At 52.8% G+C, this 19,172-nt stretch overlaps 3 protein-coding genes across 14 annotated transcripts in view; 2 read left to right on the forward strand and 1 right to left on the reverse strand.

The window, feature by feature from the left end:
• Positions 1 to 8,519, forward strand: part of RAPSN (receptor associated protein of the synapse) — an 11,155-nt gene extending 2,636 nt beyond the window's left edge. The window contains exons 3-8 of one of the 3 annotated variants that reach the window (XM_077767291.1): positions 4,984 to 5,142; positions 5,650 to 5,748; positions 5,828 to 5,950; positions 6,458 to 6,511; positions 7,697 to 7,896; positions 8,356 to 8,519. In XM_077767291.1, the coding sequence (XP_077623417.1) occupies positions 4,984 to 5,142; positions 5,650 to 5,748; positions 5,828 to 5,950; positions 6,458 to 6,511; positions 7,697 to 7,896; positions 8,356 to 8,428 (708 nt within the window). In that variant the 3' untranslated portion in view covers positions 8,429 to 8,519. The remainder of the gene's footprint in view (positions 1 to 4,983; positions 5,143 to 5,649; positions 5,749 to 5,827; positions 5,951 to 6,457; positions 6,512 to 7,696; positions 7,897 to 8,355) is intronic. The other 2 variants (XM_077767293.1, XM_077767292.1) reach the window with 2 other exon arrangements.
• Positions 8,520 to 10,046: 1,527 nt separating this feature from the next.
• On the forward strand, positions 10,047 to 16,093 carry PSMC3 (proteasome 26S subunit, ATPase 3). Its single transcript, XM_077767295.1, has 12 exons — positions 10,047 to 10,292; positions 10,541 to 10,624; positions 11,211 to 11,336; positions 11,754 to 11,858; positions 11,962 to 12,024; positions 12,286 to 12,423; positions 13,097 to 13,240; positions 13,361 to 13,509; positions 14,349 to 14,445; positions 14,664 to 14,809; positions 15,653 to 15,734; positions 15,907 to 16,093. Exons 1-12 carry the CDS (start codon positions 10,218 to 10,220, stop codon positions 16,015 to 16,017), a joined length of 1,320 nt encoding a protein of 439 aa, XP_077623421.1. The 5' UTR covers positions 10,047 to 10,217; the 3' UTR covers positions 16,018 to 16,093.
• A 1,815-nt stretch (positions 16,094 to 17,908) lies between these two features.
• The window catches only part of SLC39A13 (solute carrier family 39 member 13), an 8,937-nt gene continuing 7,673 nt past the window's right edge, over positions 17,909 to 19,172 (reverse strand). For 5 of the 10 annotated variants that reach the window (XM_077767299.1, XM_077767296.1, XM_077767297.1 and 2 more), the window contains one exon: positions 17,909 to 19,114. In XM_077767299.1, the coding sequence (XP_077623425.1) occupies positions 19,039 to 19,114 (76 nt within the window). In that variant the 3' untranslated portion in view covers positions 17,909 to 19,038. The remainder of the gene's footprint in view (positions 19,115 to 19,172) is intronic. The other 5 variants (XM_077767303.1, XM_077767300.1, XM_077767304.1 and 2 more) reach the window with 1 other exon arrangement.

Below are 19,172 nucleotides of genomic sequence, written 5' to 3' on the forward strand. Positions count from 1 at the left end.
GGGGGGGGGGTCGCGGGAGGGGGGAGGGGGGCATAGCTGGCATATTCCAGGGCTGCTGGAAGCCAGCATGAAGGCAGCAGGTGTGTGAGGAGAAGGTAGGAGGTGGTGAGTAAGGAAGGGGGAGGGGAGAAGACAGATGAATGAACTGATGATGGGGCCAGTGACCACAGGCTTCTTGCTGGTCCAGTGTTTGTTCTCCTGGGACCCCAAGGCATCCAGGCTGCTCTTGGCCCACGGGGGGTTGTTGATGCCTGGCATTCAGTAGATGCTTAATAAATCTGGGGGTAACTGGGTGTGTAAATGCTGATGAACCAGAGGTGGGATATGAGGAACTGAGAGTCATCCAGGACAGCACCGAGGATTTTGTTTTCAGCAATGAGATGTATGAAGAATTCATTCACGGGGCGCCTGGGTGGCTCAGTTGGTTGAGCATCCGACTTCAGCTCAGGTCATGATCTCACTGTTCGTGGGTTCAAGCCCCGTGTCGGGCTCTGTGCTGACAGCTCAGAGCCTGGAGCCTGTTTCAGATTCTATATCTTCCTCTCTCTCTGACCCTCCCCTGCTCACGCTCTCTCTCTCTCTCTCTCTTTCTCTCAGAAATAAATAAAACATTAAAAAAAATTAAAAAGAATTCATTCAGGGCCACCCGGGAGGTGTAGTTGGTTAAGCATCAGACTCGGATCAGGTCATGATCTTGTGGGTTCATGGCTTGAGCCCCACATTGGACTCTGCACTGATGGCCAGGGGCCTGCTTGGGATTCTGTCTCTCCTCCTCTCTGCTCCTTCCCTGCTTGTGCTCTCTCTCTCTCTCTCTCAAAATAAATATATAAGCTTGAAAGAATGTTTTTGAAGAATCCATTCAGCGAGATTTGATAGGATGGGAGAGGAATGAGGTGTTTTAAAACCTTTTTTATTACAGAGACAATTAACCATACAAGAAAATAGAATAATATAATGAATCTCCATATACCCACCATTTAGATTTAGCAATTATTAATATTTTGCCATAGTTGACTTTTTTTTTAACTGAAGTGTTGCGATATGAAATTAGAGACATCATGGTATTTTACCCTGAAGTAGTTCAGTATGATGTATCCCTAAAAGAAAAAAAAAGACATTTTCTTATATAAGGACACTTTCTTACATAATCATAATTATCTCTTAAATTTCTCTGCTTATGCTGAAAACACGCCTTTACCCTCAGCTTCTATAAATTGGAACACAAGAGGCACCTGTGTAGCAGACATTATATCCCTTAAATCCCTTCCAGCAGAAAATTTCTCCCCTTCTATTGTCTATGATTTAAAAAATGTTTTCAATGTTTTATTTATTTTTGAGAGAGAGAGTGCCAATGGGGGAAGGGCAAAGAGAGAGGGAGACACAGAATTTGAAGCAGGCTCCAGGGTCCGAGCTGTCAGCATAGAGCCCCATGCGGGGCTCGAACCCAGGAGCTGAAGTCGGATGCTTAACTGACTGAGCCACACAAGTGCCCCTCTTATAATTTTTATCAAAGAAGATACTCATTACCTTCATGTTTCTTTTTTTTTTTAATGTTTTATTTATTTCTAGGAGAGAGAGAGAGAGAGAGAGAGCGCGTGAGCAGGGAGGGTCAGAGAGAGAGGGAGTCACAGACTCTGAAACAGGCTCCAGGCTCTGAGCTGGCAGTCAGCACAGAGCCCGACGCGGGGCTCGAACCCACGAACCGCGAGATCATGACCCAAGCGAAAGTTGGACGCTTAACCGACTAAGCCACCCAGGCGCCCCCTTCATGTTTCATTTCACTGTCCCATTGCTTCTGCAAGGAGTCAGGTGACTTGGGTTTATTTCCCTCTCCTTTGCCCCCTGGGAACTGGGCATTTTTGGTAAGAAGACTGTGTAAACCCTGCAGCTCACCTCAAGTTGCATCAAATCCGATAGATGGGGCAACAGCCTGATCCCTCTGTGTGATGGCTCCCATTTCTCCTTTTGGGACCAGCAGGTGAACTTGGGGATGACATTGGGGCACCCTGTGAACATTCAGTTCTGCAGCAACACTTTCCATAACGGTTTTAGCGTCCAGTGATGTTTGTTGCCTGAATCACTTCTCTTATTTCAACTGTAATGAAATGGCGATTTCTAAGCTCTTACCATTCCTTCTATAATTGCTGGCTGGATTTCTCCATCAGAACAAACTCTCCCCCATCACATGGGGCTAGGTGGCTCCTCAGAAACACAGTTCCTACAGGAAAGGTGGAATAAATACTTTCCTCTTTCCTTTAATTACCACTTTTGTAATAAGCAGTTGATGTCATAGCTGCCTTCAAGGATCAGATCACTTATTTGTTGTGCTTTCTTCTTTTGGAGTATCATTATGGAATCCTGGTGCTTTTTTTTTTAACATTCAGTATTCTTCAGTTAGTGTTAATATTGTTCTTTGTGATGCTTAAATTATATTAACTTTATTTTTTAAAATATTTTTTAAAATTTAATGTTCATTTATTTTGAGAGAGAGAGAGTGAGCAGGGGAGAGGCAGACACATAATCTGAAGCAGGCTCCAGGCTCTGAGCTGTCAACACAGAGCCTAACATAGGGCTCGAACTCAGAAACTGTGAGATCATGACCTGAGCAAAAGTCAGACACTCAACCAACTGAGCCACCCAGGCGCCCCATACTAACTTAGTTACTGGAATTCCTTCACTATGGCTCCTGTGTCCTTTTGACAAGACTTTATTTAAATAAAAGTGTTCTTGTTTTCTGGAACAATGAACGGTCCCAGCCTCATTTTGTACATCTGCTGCCCGAGACCTGGAATTAGCCATTTCTCTGGGCTCTTTTTAGTGGGAAATTGTGTTAAAGACCAAACGTGGGTTCTCAAGGTGCTCATTGCTACTGGGTTGTCATAGCTTCTAAATCTTTTCAGTTGCCAAGACAACTGAAGTTTATGCTCATATTTGCAATTCAAATCTAATGTTTCAGGACTTTCTGTAATTTATTTTAATCTTGATTCTCTTTTCTCTTAGGCTGAAAATGTTGGCTTTTAGCAACATAATTACATGTTTATTTTAACGTACAAAAATAAACATTTGAAATACTTTCAAAAGACAATATCAATATTACTTTTTAAAAAAAGAGAACTGAAAGATGTTTAAGATTTCTTTTCCATTCTTGGGGCGCCTGGGTGGCTCAGTCGGTTGAGCATCCGACTTCGGCTCAGGTCATGATCTTACAGTTGTGGGTTTGAGCCCCACGTAGGGCTCTGTGCTGACAGCTAGCTCAGAGCCTGGAGCCTGTTTCAGATTCTGTGTCTCCCTCTCTCTCTGACCCTCCCTTGCTCATGCTCTCACTCTCTCTCTCTCTCAGAAATAAATAAAAAACATTTAAAAATTTTTTAAAAAAGATTTCTTTTCCGTTCTTTTGTCTATATATTCTACTATGGATGAACTGTCCAAGTACATATATGCTGAGGTCATTTGAAATAATTTTTTTCTGTGTGGTTATATTAATATAATATAGTATAACATAATATAATATAATGTGATAATATAGAANATAATAATTATATAATTAAACATTCTCATTAATTATAATATTAGTATGATGATACACAGTTCATTTAAATTTTCTTTCTCCTTTTTTTTCCTTTTTTTTTTAGAGAGAGAATGCAAGTGAGGGAGAGGGGTAGAGGGAGAGAGAGAAAATCTTAAGCAGGCTCCACGTTAAGCATGGAGCCTCATGTGGGGCTCAAACTCATGACCCACGATTATGACCTGAGACGAAATCAAGAGTCCAATGCTCAACTGCCTGAACCACCTAGGCACCCCCTTTTATTTCCATTTTCTATTTTTAGGGTTTAAAAAAATTGTTTTTAATTTGAAGCTGTAAAACATTTACATGGCGTCCAATTAAAAAGTACGTAACAAGGGGCACCTGGCTGGCTCAGTTGGTGGAGCACGTGACTCTTCATCTTGGGGTCCTGAGTTCCAGACCCATGGTGGGCATAAAGATCACTTAAATAAATAAAACTAAAAAAGTATGTAATACAATTTGTGAGGGACTAGTTTTTATTGGGGTTATCCAGAATTCTCTTTCAGTCATATTAACTTGGAGATGCTTGTTAGATATTAAGTGAAAGATCACACAGATTTTCTATGAGAAAGAACAGAGCAATGGGGCTGTATCTGATGGGGGACATGTCAAAAGAAGGTTATTTGATTTTGATTTTTTTTTAATGAGGTAAGAAACAGCAGAACGTGTTTGTACGCTGATGAGAGTGACTGAGTTAAAAGAGATGGGGATTTATTCCAGAGTTCCATGGAGGGGCTCACATCTGTGGGAGCCGGGAACCCTTCTCCACGGTGGCAGGAGACAGACAGTGGGCGATCTCACGGATTAGGTGGAGAAGGCGGAGAAGGGAGAGTCCTCTTTCATTTTCTTCTGTTTTCCCTGTGAGGACATCAGTGTCACCTCCTGATTTGGAGGTTGGAGGAGAAAGAAAGGACAAGGGAGTGATTTCATTGCCTCAGTGGTCTGTTCTTCAGAGCAGACTGTGCTGGCACAGAGCCTCCGGTGAGCACCTGCTGTTGGGTGCCAGGGGGCAGGTGCTAGTGGTGATGGGGTGTCTAGGTACTCCCCCTGCCGCGCGTCTCTGAAGCTAAGGGGCCCAACTGGGACCCAGTGAGGAGAATGAATGCCTTCTCTTTCATTCCTTCATTGAACAAATAGTCATGGTACATCTACTAAGTGCCAAGAACTGTGCTAGGCTCTTGGGATCTGCCAGCAAACCAGATGAAAATTCCTACGTTCACGGAGCCCACCCATTTGCAGTGGCTGTTCCCTCTGCCTGGATCACTCGTTCCCTGGATATTCAAATGAATGACGGAATGCCAGTGGGGCCTATTGGTAGCCCTGATTCCTGGAGAAGCCAGACCCCGAAGCCCTTGACTTAGAGGCAGCTCCTGTCATTCGGTGTGTCCCTTCTTGTCTCCTCTCTGTGTCCCCTGCAGGACTATGAGAAAGCCCTGTTCTTCCCCTGCAAGGCCGCAGAGCTTGTGAACGACTACGGCAAAGGCTGGAGCCTCAAGTACCGGGCCATGAGCCAGTACCACATGGCCGTGGCATATCGCCTGCTGGGCCACCTGGGCAGCGCCATGGAGTGTTGTGAGGTGGGGCAGGAGGGAAGGGCGGCAGGTGGAAGGTGGTGGCGTGGGCCAGGGCGTCCTTCTTCCACACCAGCCCACTGAGGGCCCCAAGATCTGCCCTTGGCCCCGCTTCTCTGTGAGGCCCCTGAAGATGCGTTTGTTCCACCCCTCCCCCACCCCAAACCTCACTCCCTTCCAGGCCCTTCCCTCTGCCCACCCCATACACACCCTCTGTGGGGCACTTTAAGTAGGAAGAGAGCCAGCCTCTGGAGGTCCACTGACCCGGGTTCAAATCCTAGCATTGCCAGGTGACCTTGATCAGGTCACTTCTGCTCTCCAAACCTCAGTGTTCCCTTCACTGGGTGTGGAGAGGCCTCCGTGGTTCAGTGTGCGGGGCCTCAGCACCGTGCTGGGTGTCCTGGTCTCTGAGGATGATGGTCATCCCTGGGCTGCCCTTGTTGGAGGGGCCCACTGAGTGAGGACCCCGGTGGTGGGCAGACGAGCCGGCCTGAGTGACCAGCCCCCTCACAGGAGTCTATGAAGATTGCGCTGCAGCATGGGGACCGGCCATTACAGGCACTCTGCCTGCTCTGCTTTGCTGACATCCACCGGAGCCGTGGGGACCTGGAGGTGAGCTCACTGGGGCGTGGAGGGAGGGGGGGCTGCCGCCCCGGCCTGGTCCGACTCCACCCTCGCCCTGGCTGTGCAGACAGCCTTCCCCAGGTACGACTCTGCCATGAGCATCATGACTGAGATTGGAAACCGCCTGGGGCAGGTGCAGGTGCTGCTGGGTGTGGCCAAATGCTGGATAGCCAGGAAGGCACTGGACAAGGTGAGGTTGAGCCCTTTCCTATAGCTCCCAGCTTTCCCCCACTGCTCCTATTTGTAGCCAGTAGGTCAGCCAGCAAGCTGTGGGGCTGGTTCTGGGCAGGACTCTTTCAGACACTTTGTCTGATGTTGGCCTCACCTGAATCCCATGAGGCGACTACATTCCAAGTCATTTTCTAGACTCAGAGAAGGCCCAGGACATGCCTGGACCCACAACTAGTAAAGGGCCAGAGCTGGGTTTGAACTCAGGATGCTTAAACTGCTTTCATGATTTCACCTCACCCAGAGACAGAACTAGTCTTCCTATTCTGAATCTGAGTAAACTGAGGCAGCAGGTAACTTGCCCATAGAGCTCTGTGACTGTGCTCCAGCCTCCTTCTGCTACCTTCACACACAGGGCAGGTGCCCAGCTCCCTCCCCAGGCCCGCCCCTCCCTACCCCTTCTTTCCCTGTGAGCCACAGCCTCACTCAGACAGCTCTGCCTGCAACCCTGGCCTGTGTCTTCTTCCAGGCTCTGGATGCCATCGAGAAAGCCCAGGACCTGGCCGAGGAAGTGGGGAACAAGGTCAGACCTGATTCTGTCTTCTGGGTCTGGAGTCAGGAGCCCAAAGTGGGATCTTGGGTGTGTGGGGAGGGCTTTCCTGGGCCCACACGTGCCCTGAGCCCTTCTGGGTCTCCACGAGTTGCCCCCGGCCATTCCCAGACCCTGGCTGTTTCTCTTCCACACATAGAGCACTTTAGAGGGCAGGGCAAGAATTCCATAGCTCAGAAGACATCAGAATTCCTCAGAGCTTGATGGTCATAAAAACCCCTAACAGTGCTCCCCGCCAACTGAGAGCTAGGCACACACAGGTTCTTCTGGGTATTGATCCCAGTTACCACTGTCTCGCTCCAAGGTGGGCACTGCAAGCCCCATTTGACAGTTGAAGAAGGTGAGGCTCAGAGAGGTGCACCAGGTCCCATACTTGGGACCTGGTCTGTCTTTTATTTTTCTTTAATGTTTTATTTATTTTGAGAGAGCACAAGTGGGGGAGGGCCAGAGAGAGAAGGGGACAGAGGATCCAAGGCAAGCCCAGTGTGGGGCTTGAACTCACAAGCCATGAGATCATGACCTGAGCAGAAGTTGGACGCTCAACTGACTGAGTCCCCCAGGTGTCCCAGGACCTGGTCTGTCTTCACTCCAAAGCCTGTGTTCCTTCCATAGTGCATGTGGCCTCTTAACTTTAATAACTGTATCCAAACCTTTAAATGTTGAAAATAGGCTCAGTATTTCTTCAAGTCTTCTAGAAGACTTGAAATCCTCCGGGATCAGGTGTGCAGCCCAAGTAAAATGCCAAATATCTTTGGTTTTGGCTAGATTATTCCCAGTTTTACCCAAGTATCTCAGGTTGGCCAGAAATGCTGATGAGCTGTTGTGTGTATTTACTTAACAAAAACAGGACAGGAAATTAGTTATTATGGCGTCCTCGCAGCAGATTTCGTCAATAAAAAACATTGGGTTCCCAGACAGTTCTAGGGGTGAGAACAACTTACCTCATCCACCTGCTCATTCGTTCTGCATGAGGGGAAACAAAGGCCCAGAGAGGGCAAGACGTTTTCCCTAGGCCCATCAGCAAGGCCAGAATGCAGCCAGAACCGCCTGACTGCATGGTGGTCCCTTTTGAGAGAGCCTCTTGGGCTGGACGAGGAGGGGCTTTCCAGTCCTGACTTGGTCTTGTCCCCTACGCTCTCCTGTCCCTGCCGGGCCCAGCTGAGCCAGCTCAAGCTGCACTGCCTGAGCGAGAGCATCTACCGCAGCAAGGGGCTGCAGAAGGAGCTGCGTGCACACGTAGTGCGCTTCCACGAGTGTGTGGAGGAGACTGAGCTCTACTGCGGTCTGTGCGGAGAGTCCATAGGCGAGAGGAACAGCCGGCTGCAGGCCCTTCCATGCTCCCACATCTTCCACCTCAGGTGAGGGCCCCTGGCTGGTGGGCAGGGGCCACCCAGGGTCTCTTTGGGGTACTCTAGGGCCCCAGCTGGCCTCACCATAGTAGTGACACTGAACATAGCGCTTTCTGCATTCCAAGCCTGTTCTAAGAGCTTCCCCTGTATGAACTCAGTGACTCTGCCCAGCAGCCCTAGGAGGTGGCCATTATTATTCTCCCCGAAGAGAATTCAGAGAGGCCTCTCAAAGGCCATGAGATTCAGTCACCCAGGGCTAGACAGGTACCAGCCTCCCTGCTGATCTCCTGACTCCTGCCCTTCTGGAAGCCCCAGGACAGAGCACCAGGGGCAAGCAGGAGCCTGGGGGCCCTTCCCCTCTCCCTTGCCACCTTCCCAGCTCCTGCAGCGGGGAGGGGAGGAAAGTGAGCCCAGGCCCAGGATGGAAGCGTGGGTTCAGTGAGTGCATGGAGCCCTTTGCCTCCGAAGGTGCCTGCAGAACAACGCGACACGCAGCTGCCCCAACTGCCGCCGCTCATCCATGAAGCCTGGCTTTGTGTGAGTCTCGCCAGCAGTCTTGGGCTTCTGCCTCACTCCCCCCTGCTCCTTCTCCACCACCGTGAGGCCCCTGCCCGGCCCTGCCTCAGACCCTCTTTACTCCGGGGCAGCCGTCAGGGCCCAGGGCCTGCCCATTGTTGCTCCTCCGGGCTCAGCTGCCCTCCCTGACTCTTTGTACTTTGCTCTTTATAGAAAAATAAACTGTTTGTACCTGACCCCAGCGATTCTGACTCTTTGTGGGTGTGCTGGGGCCAGCACAGACAGGGCAGCTTCTTCTCCAGCTGCTCTTCTTGATCCCGGTCAGGCAACTCTGACAATTGTGAATTTGGGGTCAGCAGCCCCTGTGCTGACACTGGCTCATTGGACAGCCTTGAGCAAGTCACTTAACCTCTATGATCGTCCACACCTTTACCTAAAATTAAGTAGGTAAAGATAGGGGCGCCTGGCTGGCTCAGTCGGTAGAGCGAGCAACTCTTGATCTTGAGGCTGTGAGTTCAGGCCCCACGTAGAGCTTACTTAAAAAAATAAAGTCGGGAATGACAATCCAGTCTGTCCACTGGGCAGGGCTGTTGAGAGGATGGAAGAAATGCTGTTACTGGCAGAGGTGGCTTGCCAGCCTGAGCAAATAACAGCTGCAAATGCTGTTATTTAAAGAAATGTCTGCCTTCAACTGCTTCCAAGAAAACCATTACACAGATTCTCACTGTTTAGGTGTGATTTGTGATGGTTTGGCTTAAAATATATGCTTGCATGAAGTTCATTTTAGCGGGGCCCTGGGGCTCATCTCACGGTATTAAGCAGAGATCCTCCACAGCAAGGGCTACAGATACAACAAATGGGTCTCATAGGACCCAGAGGTCTGCGCTACTCCTTGAAATGACAAGAAACGATTACATGAGTCATAATGTTTTTAATTGTAGAGGCTGTTGTCAATTGACCTCTTTCCACGTGGGCAATTCTGTGGCACCTACTCAGAAAAGCAGCAACGGTTTCTCTTTAAAACTGGTTAATGGGGCGCCTGGGTGGCTCAGTCAGTTGAACATCCGACTCATGATCTCATGGTTCTGGGTTTCGATCCCCGCGTCGGGCTCTGTGCTGACAGCCAGCTCAGAGGCTAGAGCCTGTTTCGGATTCTGTGTCTCCCTCTCTCTCTGACCCTCCCCTGCTCACGCTGTCTCTCTCTCTCTCTCTCTCAGAAATAAATAAAAAACATTATTAAAATTAAAAAAAAAACCTGGTTAATGATTCTTTCTGGTGACCCTGGACATGCCCTTTTTTTGGCTCGCTGCACACGGCTAGCGTATGCGGTCTACGGTTTGAAAGGCCGAGCCATCGCGCGAATCCCCTAATCCTAGTTGCGCCAGATTCTGAGGTCAAATCACCCCTTCGAACGTGCCCTTTCAATTACCGGCCAGATTAACACTACATTTCCCAAACACCCTGCAGGCTCCTTTCATTTCTCCCGCCCCTTCCGGTTTTTTAATATTCAGGTCCCGCCCATTGTGCGCGCGGACCAATAGCTCACCCACCTCTTGCGCCTGGTTTAAATAGGACGAGGGCGGTAACGTTTCTGGAGCAGTAGGGGGAGCGAGGGGCGGGTCCTGTGGCCCGGGCTTTGTCTTTTGAGTCGGAGAAGCAGATTCGTGGTGGCCGTGCCGACTGGAGCTAATTCGGTCGAGAGTCAGGACTTGGAGAGAGAGGTCTGCTACTCGTCAGAAGCAGGCCTTCAGAAAGAAAGTATTAATCTCTCGCTGCGGTTCCTGTCCAGTCCGATCTTCGGTCTTCTTCAGAACATGAATCTGCTGCCGGAACTAGAGAGTCCAGTGACTCGGCAGGAGAAGATGGCTACCGTGTGGGATGAAGCTGAGGTGCGCGCCGGGAGGGCTGGGGGTCCCCGAGCCGGGGCCAGCGGGAAGACGCCCTTGGCGGGAGGGTAGGAAGTGGCTGGGGGGGTCAAGATCTGGCCTGGTCATCGGGTCAGGGCCGATTGGGATGTCGGCCTGCGTCTCGACTCCTTCAGTCTGGTTTTCTGGGCGGGGAAGCTGAGGCTGTGAGTGGGCTCGGAGGACGCGGAATCCTTGCCCTAAGTTAAAAAAAAAATTTTTTTTTTTAACAGCAAGATGGAATCGGGGAGGAGGTGCTCAAGATGTCCACAGAAGAGATTATCCAGCGCACACGGCTGCTGGACAGTGAGATCAAGGTGGGCTCACAGTCCCAGTGGCAGGCAGCGAGGCCCCCACGGGGCAGGCCCTAGAGATCCCAGCAGCCTCTTTCGCGTTGTTCTCGGCCTTTCCAGGAAGATATAGGGCCCGCGCGCGGATCAAGAATAAAGAACTAACTAAGCCTTAGAAGGGCCGCGAAGAGGGACAGGGTGGTGGGAGGGCAGGTCTGACAGGAGGAATTATCAGAATGCTGTTTCCAACGAGGTCTTTATTCCTCTTGAGAATCTTTCTTTTAGGAGGTGCCCATTTTACAGATGAGGAAACAGGTTTCTGTTGTGGTGAAGTACCCAGCTCTTCATTAGCACCAAAGCTAAAACCTGTATCTGCTTGATTCAGAGCGCTGCTCTTTCTCCTCTACTACAACTACCTCAGGAGGTTTCCACACTGGCCTGTTTGACCTCTGCTGGATGTGGACACAGTCAGGTTCACCCTTCAGAGAGCCTTAGAGCTGACTGATGAGATGCGGGAAGGCCCCCATGGGCAGCCTAGGCTCCACCAGGTACAGGGTCCTAGGGATGAGCTGAGCCACAGCTGAACATTTGCTGCCACTCGCCCTCATCCCAGATCATGAAGAGTGAAGTATTGCGCGTTACCCACGAACTCCAGGCCATGAAGGACAAGATCAAAGAGAACAGTGAGAAAATCAAAGTGAACAAGACCCTGCCGTACCTCGTCTCCAACGTCATCGAGGTGTGTGTGTATGTGGAGGGGAAGAGAGAGGGTTAGCGGGGCTTGAAGACAGGCAGCCTGCGATGGGGCCGTTGGAGAAAAAGTGGGAGAAAGCTTTGAGGCCTAACTTGCATGTTAGAGCGATCCCTCTTGAGACTCCCTCCCTAGTGTGCATTGCCAGGGCTCTACACACACACACGCCTGAAAAGGCCTCAGAAGCCTCACACGTGTCCTCTTTACTTGGGGGTAGAGAGCTCTGTGCAGAGAAGCAACACCTAAACAGATCTTATCAGGCCCCTGGCTTATGAGCCACACCTTTGCTGGGCTAGGGGCTAGTCTGAGGAGTGGGGTGGATTGTCTTGGGCCGGGAAGCAATGGGCTTTGGGGAGTTCAGGGAGCTGAGGAGGGCCTCCTGACCTGAGCTTTTCCCCTTCCTAGCTTCTAGATGTTGATCCTAATGACCAAGAGGAGGATGGTGCCAATATTGACCTGGATTCCCAGAGGAAGGGTAAATGCGCAGTGATCAAAACCTCTACACGACAGGTGAGGCTAGCTCAATGATAGGAGGGTGAGGGGTGGATGTGGGACAGGACTGGGGAGCGTTCTTGAGGGCAGTAACAGACTGCACCTGGAATTTTTCATACAGACATACTTCCTGCCTGTGATTGGGTTGGTGGATGCTGAAAAGCTAAAGCCTGGAGACTTGGTGGTGAGTGGTTTCCCTGAGCCCCAGCAGGGCTTTTCCAGTGAGGTTTCTCCCACTGGCTAGCTGAGCCTCTGCCCCAGGCCCTGGTCACTGGTGGCCCTAAATCTCAGCAGAACAGCTCAGAGAGTCCCAAGCTTATCTACTTGCTCTTCTGTTCTTGTCTTTCCTAGTCCTGTTTTTACTTTTCACTCTACAGACACTTGTCACCCAGCCAGTTAGGCCTTGAGCTGGGACAAATCTGAAGGCTTTGTTCTCTGTCCCCAGGGTGTGAACAAAGACTCCTATCTGATCCTGGAGACGCTGCCTACAGAGTATGACTCACGGGTAAAGGCCATGGAGGTGGATGAGAGGCCCACAGAACAATACAGTGACATTGGGGGCCTGGACAAGCAGATTCAGGAGGTGAGGGAGGCACCAGTCGCCACTAGCTGCCTTGCCAGCCTTTTGCTTTCCTGCTTCGTTGACCAGAGCACTTACTGCCAGTGTGCCTCTTCTCCATCCTAGGAGGGACGGAGGGTACCATCTAGCGGTTTAGGAGGCTGAGGTCCAGAGAGATTAAATGACTTGTGGAGGGTTGCAGGAAGGTTAGGGCCAGAGCCAGGACTGGAACTCAGGCTCCTGGTTCTTGCCCCAGTGCCTTTCTACCATATTTCTGGAGTGACCATAGACAGCCTTGGTGGGAGTCAGCATTCTGCAACTATTTTTAAAATTTTTATATTCTCGGGGCGCCTGGGTGGCTTAGTCGGTTAAGCGTCCGACTTTCGCTTAGGTCATGANGAGAGAGAGGAGAGCGGGGGAGAGGGAGAATCCCAAGCAGGCTTTCCACTGGCAACACAGAGCCTGACATAGGGCTCGAACTCACAAACTGTGAGATCATGACCTGATCTCAAGAGTTGGACGCTTAACTGAGCCACCCAGGTGCCCTGATTCTGCATCCTCTTGATTCAGAGGAAGAAGAGAGCAACGTCCCTGAATTGGAGTAGGAGGGTTGCAGTTTGGGGTTAAAGTCATTACGTGTTAGGCTCTAGGAGCCCTCAGGGCTTCACTCTCCTCACCCAGGACTTCCTCTTGGCAGCTGGTGGAGGCCATTGTCCTGCCAATGAATCACAAGGAGAAGTTTGAGAACTTGGGGATCCAGCCTCCGAAAGGGGTGTTGATGTATGGACCCCCAGGTACGGGGAAGACCCTGCTGGCCCGGGCCTGTGCTGCACAGACCAAGGTGAGTGCTTTGGGAGGGATGAGAAAGAAATGGGCAGAAGCTAAAACATTCCCAAATGGGCCCAGAGAGACCTCTCTTGGTGCCTGTGGCCTGACTCGGATCACTGTGCCACCTCCCCAGGCCACCTTCCTGAAGCTGGCTGGCCCCCAGCTGGTGCAGATGTTCATTGGGGACGGTGCCAAGCTGGTCCGCGATGCCTTTGCCCTGGCCAAAGAGAAGGCTCCATCCATTATCTTCATTGATGAGCTGGATGCCATCGGCACTAAGCGGTAAGGGGATGCTGAGTGCCACCAAGGAGATTGTTCTAAATTGTTTCCCACATTGTCCCCTTCTTCCCCTGGAATGGTGGCGGCTCTACTCTTGTGGTTCTCCTTCCTGAAATCTGTTCTAACTAGCTTCCCTTCTGCTTTTCCCCTGACCATCCATTCTCCTCAAGGCTGCCAGCATTGAGGAGCTGGTCAGCATTCCCCTGACATTCCTTTCATACCTGCTTGCTTCACTCACGAGCACCCCACTCCCTCACACAAACATCCTACTTAAAATCCTCCATGGGCCCACATTGCTCCTTGGGAGAAATGCTGGACTTAACCAGGCCTTCACAGTCCCCTGTGTGGCTCTCCCTCCTCCTCTGCACCTCATCCTGGACCTGCTTCCGCCCCCACCTCTTCACAGCATCCTTTAGGTTTGTGGGCCCACTCCAGCTCTGTGCTGAGAGAGATTTGAACTTACAGTTTCCTCTGTGGAATGTACTTTTTCCCCTGTGTGTTTTCAGCCTGAGGGTTACTTCCTGAAGGAAGCCTGCCTGGGTTTTCCCTTACGCTCCAAGTCTGGATCCATATTTCAGAGCTTTAAGCTCAGTTTGCAGTGGCACATTTGTTGGTGGATAGCCTGGGCAGTGGCTGGTTTTGCTCATGTTTTATTCTCAGCCTGGCTGATCCTAAGAGCCTCTCTAGTCTCTGACACCTTCTTTGTGCCAGTCCTGGGCTGGGGGCCCCCCGTTGAGTTCCCTGCCCTGGATGGTTGGGTTAGGCTTCCTGTGGGTGGAGGAAGGGAAGGCTATGCGTTAGTTGTGGCCTCACTGGTGTCTTGGGCCTCTTGTGTGCCCCAGCTTTGACAGTGAGAAGGCTGGAGACCGGGAGGTACAGAGGACAATGTTGGAGCTTCTGAACCAACTGGATGGATTCCAACCTAACACTCAAGTAAAGGTGGGTATTGTCGTGGATGGAAGAAAACAGGGCTTAGAGGGCAGGGGACCTTCTCAGTCACATAGCTAGTGCATCTAGAGTTAGAATTGAGATTTGTCTTTAACACCCTTGCTGTCTGATCTGGACCCTGGGCTGCCTCTCTGCCTGTCATGGCTTTGAATGTTGTCTGTCTGGGAGCCCCATCTTCCTCAGTTCAAGTTGACGCTTCTCTTGCTTAGGTAATTGCAGCCACCAACAGGGTGGACATCTTGGACCCCGCACTTCTGCGCTCAGGCCGTCTGGACCGAAAGATTGAATTCCCGATGCCCAATGAGGAGGCCCGGGCCAGAATCATGCAGATCCACTCCCGCAAGATGAACGTCAGGTGAGCAAGGGCATGAACCAGGCGCTGAGACCTGAGGGGCAGCAACAGAGTGGCCTCTCTGGTCTTCGTACTGAGTGTCCTCAGGTCTTCACCTGCCCCTTCTCCCCTCCCTATTCACACTGAACTATTCCACGTGCTGGCTTCCATTCTTCCCTGAAGCCTGAGGTAGAATCTTGCTGGAGTCCAGGCCCTGGTTCTGGGTGCTCTGCTCCTTAGAGTCACCCCACCTCCTCCTCCCCCATGAACTGAAGGTGCACAGCCTTGAGGCCCTCTATTTCCTTGACTCCCCCACCCCAGCAGATGAGCACAGCTCTGAACAGCTTGAGCACAGCACAGAGTAACTCGAGGGAATCCACCCAGGGGCCAGATGGACTTGGATTTAGATCTGTGTGACCTCTAGTAGGTGCTACAACCTGTCTAAGCCTGAGTTTTCTTCTCTGGTATTCGGGGGTAATGGCACTGCCATTCACTTCCTGAGTGAAGTGCTTGGCACAGGAGACCGAAGCAATGCTGTGCTGATGCGGGGCTGACACTTGTGGAAAGAGGGGGAGACGACCGTCCTTTGTGTCTTCAACCTCTTGCTCCCCCGCCGCAGGCTGAATCAGTCCCTGGAATCTCCGGGACTAGAGCTAGAGCTCGACACAGAAATAACCTGGTCTCTGCTTTGACCTACCCTCCTTCCTCCTGTGTCTTGTACTGAGAAGAGAACAAGGCACAGTGGGGTAGGGACTTGTCGACGTCACCGGCGAGTGGGCCTCGCTGCCTGCTGGCGAGTGTGGGAGGACATCTCCCACCCCTCACCATAAGTAACTCAGTCCTGTGGAATCTGTCCTCCACCCCCAGTCCTGATGTGAACTATGAGGAGCTGGCCCGCTGTACGGATGACTTCAATGGGGCCCAGTGCAAGGCCGTGTGTGTGGAGGCGGTGAGTGCTGGGGTGCGGGAGCGGGTTACTTCATGCCTTCTTGCCCCCTTCCCTGAACAGGACGGGGTGTTTGGTGGAGACTGCTGGGGGGAAGGGGCTCAGAAGGCTGAGGCCTCAGAGCCGGGCCAGGGGTGTGGGAAGGCACCCTAGAGCCTGTGTGTCCTGGGTGCAGGGCATGATCGCACTGCGCAGGGGCGCCACGGAGCTCACGCACGAGGACTACATGGAGGGGATCCTGGAGGTGCAGGCCAAGAAGAAAGCCAACCTGCAGTACTACGCCTAGGGGGCTGCCTGCCTCACCTGCTCCCTGGTCTCACGCTGCTTACAGTTCGTAATAAAGGAGGGCTTCAGGTCCCGGCCGCCTGTCTGTTTTCCCTTCCCGGGCTTGGTGGAACGGTGGAGCATGTGCTCGAGGCTTCTTCCCCACGTGCTGCTGCCTGGAAACCCGAGACCACTGTGGGCCTCACACCACTTGTGACGCAAGGCCCTCCGGACGGGCTCACACTGCACCAGCTGCCTGGAGCCTTCCGGCCCCCCACCCCCACCATGTCCCTCCTGATCCCGTTCCCACTCCCTGCTTCGCCTCTCAGCTCTAGAGATTGGCGCCCTGCAGCTCCAGGACGAGGGTCCTGAATAGAAGCCAGCCTTTCCCCTTTCACATTTTGGTGCTATCGTCCCCACTTCCAGGTAAAGCCAGGCTCCAGGTGTTTTTCCTAGAAAATGCTCCATCTCCTGGCCCCCGAGCCTCCTGTTCCTCCACATGTTCCCATTAGCTCTTGTGGCCCATTTTTTCTTGATGAAAAATGAACCTTGAATAAGAGCATTGAGAGCCCTTCTAGGCCTAACCTCCGGTTCTGGTGTTCTCCCCGAGCCCTCACTTCTGCCGCCAGCCTCCCTCTGCACCAGGCGCCTGGCCTGTTGTTTCTGGTCCTCCCCCCCCCACACCCCCCGGGGCAGGGGCGGGGCATGCCCACGGCGGGCTGCTCACTGAGCTGGCCTATCTGAAGGGCTTGGCTTCCTGCTAGCTTCCTAAGCCTGGTGTCCCAAGGCTTCCACACTGCCTTCTGGAGTGCTGGTGCTCACAGCGGCACTCCGCCTGGCAGCCCCACTGACTTCACCCCCTGCCTGAGGTGCTCCCGGCACCGGCTCTCAGAGTTTTGGTTTCTGTCCCGTCCTGGACTCAGCCTGTTGCTTCTGCGCTCTCTGCCCCCTCTTCTAACTAGTCAGGGCGTTCACCCTGCGGCACTGTAGTGAACTCAGGCACCCCCTCCCACCCCGCTCGCTTCCTCATCTATAAAGGAGGCCCAGCTGCCTCTCCGGGCAGGCTGAGTGCAGTGATTGTGCGTGGACCTGCCACCCGCAGGTAGGGACCCCAGTGCTGCCAAGGGGTGGGTGGGGGGCTGGTCAAACGGCCCTCGATTCCTTCTTGGGCGCTTCCAGGCCTGGGGCCCCCAGGCCCTTCATGCGTCACAGCCCGGTGGGGCAGCTCCCTTTTTGCTGACAAGTTACTGGGGCCAAGTCAGGCGCTCCCGGCTGAGGTTGCCCTGAATTCAGGCTTCTCCGCTCCTGTGCCCAACTCCACGATGGCACAGACGCCGCTGCTGAAGGTTGCCCTGGTTGGTGCGGAGAGGAAAGTGGCCTCCATTCCCCCCTTCTGCTTTCTTGGGCGAGCACTGAGGGGAAGCAGCACCCCCCCCCTCCCCCCGGTGCCTGATGCTGTCCTTACATTCAGACAGGAAGCGAGGATGCGTGGCTTAGAGGAAGGATCCTCTAGTTTTTCTTTTCTAATTTCATTAGGCAAAGCTAATTTCATTGAGACGACTGTGTGGCTGGACCTCCCTTTTTTAGTTAATTTGCTCAGGGAACAGGCCAGGGAAAAGCCCCTAGCTCCCAGGTCTGCAAAACGAGAACCACCACCCTTGGGGATGACGCTGGCTACACGGCGTAGGGCCAGGCTTGTACTGTTGGGATGAAAAGCTAACAAGCCAGGGACAGCATGAAAGGCTATACCGTGTTCTAAAAAGCACTGCAAGGGTACTAGTTCAGAGACGAGCACGAAGCAGAACAGCTGGAGGTGGGGGGAGAAGGGTAAGATGCTGAGCTGGCTGGAGCAAGGGGCACTGGGAAAGCCCTGCCTGACTGTGGACTCTGGTGTGCAGAAGAGAGGCAGCCAGTTTGTATATAATTATTTATTTGCATCTTATCTATAGAATAAGTATTTACACATAGAAACGGAACCACAGCAAAACGGCTGTAAAACCATTCAGACCCTCTTGGCCGCTTCTCAGAACGTCCGTGGCTGAGCAGCAGGGCTGCTGTGGAGCGGGCCAGCTGAGTACCTGGGTGTCAGCCAAGGGAAATAGCTGGGGATTATGGCTTCAGCATTCTCCCGGAGCACATTCCTGAGTGCTGACAATGTGGAGCCGCACCACCCCCTACTCCCCCTCAGCCTACGTGGGACAGAAAGGCCTGGGGGTGGGGGTGGGGGTAGGAGGGGCAGCCGCTGAGCACTCTTCCTGCCCCCAGGATCTCTGCCTGGGCCCTGTGCTGGCACGAGCCTCCCTGAGCTGGCCTCAGAGGCCTCTCTGGCCCAGGGCTGCTCTCTGTCCTGCGGGCTGCTGTTTGGCAGCTGAAGGTGGCAAAAGCGGCTGGCGCTGCCCGGGGAGAGCTCACCGGGGGAGCAGGAGCGGCAGCCATGGAGGAGGCCTTGGAAGGCAGGCCCCATCCTAGGCGGGGTAGGACTGTCAGTGCCGAGTGGGGCGAGGGGGCTACACAAGCACCTGCTTCTCCTTTCTTTGGCCTTAGAGATGGCAAAGGAAGGGCGGGGACAATGGACACAGCAGAGAGAAGGTGCCCCAGCCTCTGCCCCTCGGCTGCCCAGGGCTTGGCGCCTGAGCAGGTATCAGGGACCTCGAGGCCCAGAGGGAGGCAGCTTTGGGCCCCCTGCGGCCTTGAGCTCCCTTAAGAGCAGCCTGTCACTCCCTCTGCAGTCTGGTGGGGAGAGGCCTCCGCCTGGGACCAGTGCGTCCTCCCTGCTCAGTGTGGGAAGTGTGGGGTGACAGGGTGGTCAGGAGGGAAGGCCACGGCGTGGCTGGGGGCCAGTGCAGGCGTCGGGCCCTGGGCCCAGCGCATGATCACAGTGTCGGTCTCACACATAACTGGTCATACGTGTGCACATGCGCGCACACACACCATCCTCTCATCTGGTCAGAGGTGTGTTCTCTCGGCACCCGGCCTCTGCCTCACACACTGTCACAGAGTGAATCCGAGTCTCTTATTGCTGGGTGGGGGGCATGAGGGACGGTCACTCCACGAAAAGCGAGAACAGCACCATCACTACGATGCCAGTGCAGAGCAGCAGCACTTGCTGCAGGGAGCGCCTGTGGGGAGAGGGGTGGGGCTCAGGGCGGGGCACTGGCTGAGGAAGGGGCGGGGTGG

Source organism: Crocuta crocuta, unplaced genomic scaffold (assembly GCF_008692635.1).
Source record: "Crocuta crocuta isolate KB4526 unplaced genomic scaffold, BGI_CrCroc_1.0 scaffold330, whole genome shotgun sequence".
Lineage (NCBI taxonomy): Eukaryota > Metazoa > Chordata > Mammalia > Carnivora > Hyaenidae > Crocuta > Crocuta crocuta.

Coding starts and splice junctions, on each gene's coding strand:
- PSMC3 (XM_077767295.1), top strand. CDS start 10,218: ATGAATCTGCTGCCGGAACTAGAGAGTCCAGTGACTCGGCAGGAGAAG. Junction 13,510..14,348: donor GATGCCATCGGCACTAAGCG/GTAAGGGGATGC, acceptor TGTGTGCCCCAG/CTTTGACAGTGAGAAGGCTG. Junction 15,735..15,906: donor AGGCCGTGTGTGTGGAGGCG/GTGAGTGCTGGG, acceptor TCCTGGGTGCAG/GGCATGATCGCACTGCGCAG.